This window comes from Cibotium barometz, chromosome 59, assembly GCF_041138505.1.
Source record: "Cibotium barometz isolate CiBa-2024 chromosome 59, ASM4113850v1, whole genome shotgun sequence".
NCBI lineage: Eukaryota > Viridiplantae > Streptophyta > Polypodiopsida > Cyatheales > Cibotiaceae > Cibotium > Cibotium barometz.
The window spans coordinates 13,558,849-13,567,896 of record NC_141104.1 but is presented as its reverse complement, the minus strand read 5'-3'; the positions used below and the strand labels follow the sequence as shown (position 1 = coordinate 13,567,896).

At 40.9% G+C, this 9,048-nt stretch overlaps 1 protein-coding gene across 3 annotated transcripts; it reads left to right on the top strand.

Annotated features, from left to right (window-relative positions):
* The first annotated feature begins 3,661 nt into the window (after positions 1–3,661).
* LOC147605497 (uncharacterized) lies at positions 3,662–8,261 on the top strand. Of its 3 annotated transcripts, none has more exons than XM_086793665.1 (2): positions 3,662–3,812; positions 5,046–8,261. In XM_086793665.1, exon 2 carries the CDS (start codon positions 5,356–5,358, stop codon positions 7,987–7,989), a length of 2,634 nt encoding a protein of 877 aa, XP_086649791.1. In that variant the 5' UTR covers positions 3,662–3,812; positions 5,046–5,355; the 3' UTR covers positions 7,990–8,261. The 3 variants fall into 3 exon arrangements, with proteins under 3 accessions (XP_086649791.1, XP_086649792.1, XP_086649793.1); XM_086793666.1 differs by having other exon boundaries at positions 3,796–4,595; XM_086793667.1 differs by lacking the exon at positions 3,662–3,812 and adding an exon at positions 3,832–4,281.
* Positions 8,262–9,048: the final 787 nt, after the last annotated feature.

The window sequence follows — 9,048 nt, the reverse complement described above, 5'->3', positions numbered from 1 at the left end:
AAGCTTTTAAATCTTGTATTTATAGAGCTTTGAATTTTTAACGCTACAGGGTGTGATGGTTTACGTAAGAGAGAAAAATGTTGACCATCCATGGAGAAGATAAATGAGAAGTTAAAGCTTTTTCTACTCTGAGAGTGGGATGCTAACCTTCAAGGCATGCTCTTTCCACCCATAAGGGCTAATTTTGATTTGGTTGGGGATTCTAGAAAAACACTTTTGAAGAAGAAGGGTGGTTTTGAGAAGTGAAAAGTGGTTTTCCACCTTGGAATAACTCTTGGGTAAAATAAGTATGGGTTTTTATTGCCCAATGGACAAAAAAAAGCTTTTCTTTGAAACAATAGTCTTTCCTATTCTTTGTAATTAAAAATTTACCTTTGCTTAAGCTTTTCACCTCATTGTCCATGAGCTCTTCACTGCTTTCAATTATTGCAAACAATCTTGGCTCTAATACTACTGTTATGGGAGGTTGACATGAACCCAATGAATTGATTAATAAAAATATTGAATACCAAGCATAAATAGAATAATCAATTGCTCAAGACACAAGATTTGGTCCAATCTGTCCGCACACAAGAGTAGGCCCACGCTTCCTCTTGGTGTACTTAAATATATTTCTTGAGATAACTCTTGGGGCTCAAAATAGTGTCCTTTTACAAATATGTCGACTTCTTCAAGAATAGCTTGCTTCAAAAATAGCTTGCTTTACAAATAGCCTGCTTTATTGAGCGTGCAAGGTAATCTACTTTAAAAATGGATGTGAACCTAAAACTATATAAATGTGTACACGTCTTGTAAAATCAAATATGCACAAGGGAGCTTTTACATGTCCCAAATAATATATACATCATCAAGAAATATGGATGGTACCCAAAAGGAATTAATGGAGTTGTTGTCACAAAATCGGATAATATTTGTTGGCACTCAAAATATTGCGGACCACCACCAACTCGCCTCCATTATCTAATCCAATGATCTACACTTACATGAACTATGCCAATCAATTAATTAAAAATAATTAATCAATTATGCCAATAAATTAATTAAAAATAATTGATCAATAACCATACGAAACTCATAACATCAAGACACACCCACGCGTGTATAGATTCACACATGTACACGCAAAGTAAGGGACGATCGCCTAGATTTAGAAAGGCATCCCAATCTAAACCCATCAAGGAGAATTCATATAAATGGGAAATGTGGGAATATATATTCCATGATTTAACTCCAATTCATAAATAATGGTAAACGTGGGAATATATATTCCATGAATTAACTCTTCATAACAAAGAGAGAGATGAATGTGAGAGAGTTAGATTTGCAAAGTGGTGTCCCACTCCCATCATACTTTATATGTGTGTGTGTTTGTGTGTTCATGCACACGCATATGAGAGAGAGAGAGAGAGAGAGAGATGAGAGAGAGAGATGAATGCTTTCTCAAAATAGGATGTCTTTAAGCTTGAGATACATTCTTGTTGCATATTGAAAGTATGAAAGGACTTGTAAACTACCCATGCACATTTTATAAGTCCCAAGATGTGCATTTACACTAGCCATGCACATTTTTATAAGTCCCAAGATATGCATTTACACTAGCCATGCACATTTTATAAGTCCCAACATGTGCATTTACACTAGTGTGTTTGCACCACCTGCATTTCAATAATTTAAAATGAGAATAATATGCAAAAGGGTACCTAAATAGCATACACTGAATTCTTAATGGAAAAACACATGCATGCATTTATAGAAATAACACATAAATAATGCATGTACACATGTGTGAGAAGAATACCTTCACCAAGGTGCTAGGAATTTAAGCCATATTCAAAATATTACTACGAGGCTTTGAAAAAGAAGGGACAAAAAGAACAATGTGGGAAACTTGTCGGGAGATATAAAGAGGTATTATAGTAAGATGTCAACACAACCCTTTTAGTCCTTGATTTGAATTGTTGATGTTAATCCTATTACCCTTAAGAGTTTGTACAATATCAAATACTAAAGTCTTTATGCATCATTATTTTGTGACATACACAAGCCTGCATAATTATGCTATCATAGCAAATAGTTATAAAGGGATTTGCATGAGCATGCTTTCTCATTATTTAAACCTTAATCTTGTATGCCAGTGCACACGATAATGAATAATAAAAAATTATTTTTCTTGACCTTAAGAATGTCTAGGTTGCTTTTATATCTTGTTGAAAGATCCCAAATTCTTAGGAACATTATATGAGGAGGAGATGGAATTGATCTTTCTACTGTGGCACACCATAAACATGTAGATAAAGAAATCTCTAGGTAATTTTTTTTATGGATATGCATGTTACAAAGGGGTGATGGCAACTACATGGACATGGAAAGGTGCTAATTTGGTTAATTTTATACTTTGAATATAAAATCTTGTTGGAGAGGTGACACATTTCAAAGAGTTACTATGTGTGTGCATACATACATGCATGCATGTGTGTGTGTGTGTGTGTGTGTGTGTGTGTGTGTGTGTATGTGTGTGTGTGTGTGTGTGTGTGTGTGTGTGTGTGAGAGAGAGAGAGAGAGAGAGAGAGAGAGAGAGAGAGAGAGAGAGAGAGAGAGAGAGAGAGAGAGAGAGAGAATCATAAAGAATGTGTTAGAGCCATAAAGGGAAGTGTGCTTTAAGGGGAAGAGTGGAGTAAAGCGTGATAACAAAAGTTGTGGTGGGAGACTGCGGTCGGCATATGAGGTGAGTAGGGTGCTCGAGTGACGCACTAGGTGAGAAAAGAAGGGGGAGAGGGTGATGAGGGCCTAGAAAAAGTTGGAAGTAAAAAGTGTGGTGGGAGTGTCTTTTGAGGGGAGGGACCATAGTATCATATATATAGAGTAGAAAATTTCCTTCTGGACAACACTATCATAAAAGGTAAGCGTTGATTTGTTTTACGATTAGAAAAGTTATAAGGGGTCTAAAAAGTAGCTTCATTTTATCAAGGGGTCTAAAGTTAACGAAGTAGCTCTCATTAAAAATAAAGCTTAAGCTCAGGTTCTATGACTTTCCCTTTTGATTAAGAGGAAAACCTTTGGGCTCATCATTGGTGGAAAGGTAAAAGCGTGGTGCAATATTTACATACGGCATTGGTGGAAAGGTAAAAGCGTGGTGCAATATTTACATACGGTGACTCCTAAGAGAGTCCTTGAGTCTCTTACATAGGGTGACCCCTAACAAAGTCCTTAAGTCTTTTAAATAGGGTTTACTTGAGAGATCTTTCAATCTTTCACATAAAGTTACTCCTAAGAGGTTCCTTCATTCCAAACCCATTGTTACTCCTTTAAACTCTCCGTGTTGTACTCCTCTAAACACATTGTTACTTCTTTGAATTCTCCATGTTGTTCTCCTTAGAATCCATTGTGTTACTCCTCTTAATCGAGTGTATCAATCCTCTAAACCCAATTGTGTTACTCCAGATCCATTGCGTTACTGCTGTGAAACCACTGCAAGTACTCTAAACCTAGTGTGCAGCTCCTCGAAAAATCATTGTGTGACTCCTCTAAACCCATTGTGTGAGTCCTCTAAGCCCATTGTTAGTACTCTAAACTCTCATTGGGTAGTCTTTGAGAAAAGAAAAGAGTCTTTAATAATGTGTTGAAGTCCTTTTCATAATGATATATATTGCCAATTCTTTTTTGGAAGCATCTTTGTGATATTATTTAATTTCACCCAAAACATATCATTTTCGATCGGTTCCTTCTTTCTCATGAAGGACAACAAACAGAGCATAGACGGCCACGAGAAGACGAAGAGCCTTGCTAGCTTTGGGTGTGCAGATTTTGGTCAGGTAGCTTCCACACCTCCATCGCTTGCCCTCAATCTGGGCCCAAGCCTGCATTCTTTACCTTCTTTTGCATGGATATCAATGTATAGGTCTAATATGATCTGCAATAATTTGAGGTTTTCTGCAACAGAACCAGTCAATCTAGGGTTTTGACAGTATTTAGGGTTTTTCTCTCATCCAATCATTTAGTGTTTCTGAAACAGAGCTAGTTACTCCAGGGGTTTTTTCGGTAAATTTAGATAATTTAGGGTTTTCCTTTCATGCAATGATTTACTTAATTCGGGGTTTTTCACGGTCGAACTACATGATTTAGAGTTTTCAGCTCATCCAGTGATTTAGGGTCTGCAATAGAGCTCGTTAATCCTGGGTTTTCTACAGGAGAATCACCTGATCTTTCAGAATAAGATATGTTAGGGTTTTCTCGCAGAATAGTTTTCTCTCAGAATAAATTATTCGACGGTTTTCTCTCTGAGTAAGAGATTTTAGGGGTTTTTTTTAAAAGTAAGATGATTGAGGTTTCCTTGGCATAGAATCTGCTCTGTAGGTTTTCTTTCCTGCAAGTATTTACGGTCACTTACCTAAGGTTCTTCTCTCTACAATCACTTCAAGGTTTTCTTCTTGTGGGTGGGTTACTTTCCTAGGGTTTCTCTTCTGCAATCAGTTACAGGTTTCCTTTTCTGCAATGACACAAGCTTTTTCCTCTTGTGATTTACTGTAAAGCTCCAGGGTTTCTGAAATTAGGGTTTTTCCGACAGGGTAGTATGTGAAGACGTAGACAAAGAGCAGGTCAGTGTCAAAATGAATGGTAGAGTGGGGGTTTTCTGTTTTAATCACTGTTAGATTAGAGACTGTAGGTGTAGGTGAAATCCCCTTTCCTTTGATTTTTCTGTGAGTTGTCTATTTTAGTCCCTACTCTGCATTCAACTACTGCAACAGATGCATTTAAGAAAATTAGTAAGAAAAAATATAACTAATTGGCCTTATCTTGCTCTTAACAACCATCGAGGCAGAGATGATTTCTTGTTTCTTTTTCCCATTTTCTTGGATTGACTATGAGGATTTAGTTGGTGTGCATGCACATGTGCATGTGTGCGTGCATACACAATTGCATGTATGTGTGTGTTCTTCAAAGTCTCTTGATTGTTTTTAGCTTGCAAATCGGAATTCTTTACAAGGTGACTGTCACTACAAAAGCTATTCTTGCTGCTAAATATGGATATGCTTGGGTTGTAGCAGGGCCCCACGTCCAAGGCATATAGGTGGCGTCATGAAACTTTCTACCTCGTGCTTCTGGTCAGCTGATAGTTAACTACAAAATTTTATTGAGAATGGATGGTGTGAAGGGACGTTTTGCAATGTCGAATGCCAAGGCTTCATTTAGGGTAGGGTGGGTGAAAGGATTTTATCCACGCAACGTCGTGAGATACACATGGTGTTCTTGACTGGTTACGGGTCATCCTAATCAAAATGGAGGGATTACTCTTTTTTTGATGGTGGCGGAATCTTTTTTTCCTTCAAGGCTTTGAGCATTACCATAGTTGCTACCATGGAGTCAGATTCACAGTATCAGCATGCATCTCATGGTGTTGGTTTCATATCCCTCTCACTTGGTGGAGTAAAACAAGGTAGTGCTGATGAAGTATCAAAGGAAAACATGCTAAATCTACAGCTTAAGCCATGGAGCCAGATGGTCGGCTACGGCTCCTTCAACACCGGAATGACCATGTGTGACCCCTCCAATTTCTTCGAATCTTCTCATGTAGGCAATGAAACCAAAGAGTCTACTGTCCCTGGGGAAGACTTGAGTTTGACCTTGGGTTTCGGCTGCATATCTCGGTCTTTTGAAGGTGGAGGTAACTCTCCAACAAGTGGAACTTTTACACAGGCTTTGCAGATAGAAGGTGGAGAGGGGGGCCATGTGCCTGTGGATCTGGGGTTGGGTCTAACAACATTCAGTGGGCGTGACTTGACAAACAACTACTTGACATCTCCAAGAGGATTTGTTTCAAGAGGGACATTTTTTGCAGGGGCTTCCTTGGATTCAAAAACTGCTAAAGGTTGGTGGAATGCCTGCCTTGAAGCCAGACTACGAAATAATGACACTTCTCAGGTTAAGGTTTTGCAATGTCCATCTGGAGGTTTGGAGAGTGTAGGTGATACCATGAAAGGTTTTAATTGTCTACATTCTAACAAAACTTGTGAGGTGGATCTTCAACTTGGATTGTCAGGGAGTTCAGAATGCTTGTTGGATGTGCCCCTTGGTGACAGTGTAGATGCACAGGAGATTAGATTTGATATGTTGGGTGGTGAGCACATTCCCATTGTAGATGAAGGCTCTACTTCAGGAAGGGTAGTGAAGTCTGGAGGCTACATGACTTCTCTACTGCAATGCAGGCCTTCCTGGGTGAACCCAAGTAATGCTTTGAGCAAAGCATTCAAGATGCCGGTCGATTCTAGAGAACCAGATGGGTTAATGTGCAGGAATGCAAATATTGCCTCTGCTTCTGAGGGTGATGCTTTTGCTGGTTTTCATGGACAGACCTCAAAGACTGTTAGCTCTTCTAGCCGTGAAGCTTTTGTAGGCAGCACTGACAGGCCCTCAAAGATGTGCAAGTTCAAAGGGTGTGGTAAGGGTGCCCGAGGTGCATCGGGGCTTTGCATTGCACATGGCGGTGGACGGCGTTGCCAAAGGCCAAACTGCAACAAGGGGGCGGAAGGTCGCACTATGTTTTGCAAGGCGCATGGAGGTGGCCGAAGATGTCAAAGGTTGGGATGTATCAAAAGTGCGGAAGGGAAGACAGATTTCTGCATTGCACACGGTGGGGGGCGCAGGTGCAGCCATGAGGGTTGCAATAAAGCCGCAAGAGGGAGATCTAGCTTATGTATACGCCATGGTGGGGGTAAGAGATGCCAAAAAGAGGGGTGCACCAAGAGTGCAGAGGGTTTCTCAGGGCTATGCATTTCCCATGGAGGTGGCCGACGTTGTCAGTATCCTAATTGTGGAAAGGGTGCCCAAGGAAGCACCAAGTTTTGTAAAGCACATGGTGGCGGAAGGAGATGTGAGTTTGAAGGGTGCACCAAAGGTGCAGAGGGAAGTACTCCTTTGTGTAAAGCTCATGGTGGTGGCAAGAGATGCACATTTGGAGGGGACACGTGCACAAAGAGTGTTCACGGAGGCACTTTATTCTGTGTAGCCCATGGGGGAGGTAAGCGTTGTGCCATACCCGGATGCACCAAGAGTGCTAGAGGAAGAACAGATTATTGTGTGAGACATGGGGGTGGTAAAAGATGCAAATTCGACGATTGCAGTAAAAGCGCACAAGGTAGCACAGACTTCTGTAAAGCCCATGGGGGAGGGAAGAGGTGTTCCTGGGGCCAGGAAGGATCAATTTATGACGGAAGTATGCTGGATGATGCAGCTTTGGGTGGACTCAGAGGTTCCTGTGACAGGTTTGCAAGAGGGAAAATGGGCCTCTGTTCTGCACACAACGCCCTTCTAGAGCAGTTTGATACTTCTGTGCACAGCTTGTCAAATGTGCAAGGTTCAAAATCTGGCGCATTTTACACTGGCCTACCTCTACAGCCATTCTCTGATCTGACTGAGAAAACTTCGCAGCTTGATGACGAGCAGTCCATAGATACTGGCAGTTATCATGCAAGAAGTGATGTGGAGGGCTCTTGGAGATCTTATCATCATCTTCATCATCAGATGGCAATCCCGACCGTATTCAAAGCCCAAGCGGCATCTAGAAGATGCCTTGCCACTGATGTGGCTTCACAAGGTTTAACCGATGGGCTTGATTCAAGGTCCTTATCTCATAACATGCCTCAGACATGTTGTTTGTCTTTTCCACAACTCTCTCCTTGTAATAAAGCTGTAGGCAGCACCATTCATGGCCTTTGTGCGGCCACCATCCAGCATACACAGGAGAACCATGGCAATTGTTTTCCACAATCAGAGACACTGCCTTCAAACAATCTTGTGGCACCATCATCAAGTCTGCAGAGAGAAAGAGCAGTGCCGGATAAGGTGCAGCAGCATTTTTGGCATGCCTCTCCTAATACTGCAGTATATGATGTCTCCAACATGCCTTCATTGAATGATCCTGAAGAAAGGGTTCATGGTGGAGGCCGCATCATGGCACTGCTCGCAAGTGAGGCTGCTATGCATGGTCAGTAGTTAACCTCCCAATTTGCAGAGAGGTGGGCCTGATGCTGATGCCACTCATTAAAAAATTGCATATTATTGGTTCTTTTCTTATCACCCATATCACAGCCATGATTGGACTACACTTGCTCATTCAATCATGGCTTGACTTGTACACCTGCCTCGCATGTGAATATTTATGTGTACAGTTCGTTGCTCAACAAATGATCTTTGTAGATACCTTTACATGGATAGACATTGTAAATTTTTAATTATTTTGATACTATAGTGAGGATTGGCATCAATATTATTGCATGAGGGACATTTCGGCTCTCGCTTTCACTATGTTTCAAAGTTTATAATGCGTGTTTAGGGGCTTAATTTGGAGGGGTTTTTTAATTGGAATCTTCTAAAAGGGTTGAGGAGGATACTTTGAATATACGACAGGCTCTTAAATCTTAAAATTTGGAGGCGATGCATTACAACTCCTGAGTGCTCCACAACTTGCCTTTGACCCTTAACAATCTCTTGGTTTACAAGTATTCATTCCTTCTTGATGACCCCAGCCTCAAATGCATTCAATTGACAATTTCACAATCTCTATTACAAGCATTCATTCCTTCTGATTACCCAACCTCAAATGCATTCAAATTGATAATTTCACATACCTTGTCCATCTCGGTTTGCATCACGAAAGCCACTACTTTCACCTTTGAGGAGCTCCAGAAGTGTACACTTCTGAATTGCACTCCTACAGATCGAGGCCTCCATACCATATATAAGGCCAAGGCTTCCGAGAATCATTGCATGATTTCATGCCTCTGGTCTAGCCTCCACCTGCTGATCTGGCAACCCCTATGCGCAAAGCGAGATCCTTACGAGCCACCATTGATCACTTTGCCAAAGGCTTCATCAACACCTGTTGATCCAGCAACCCACAAACAGGCAATGAGATCCTTACTACCCACCATGGTTTGCTTAGTATCACACTGACTATGCGACTGCAACTTCAGGATCTTCTACCAGTCCTTCCACCTGAAGTGAGACAAATAGTTGAAGTATATGAAGGTGAAGTAATTACTTTTGATCTTA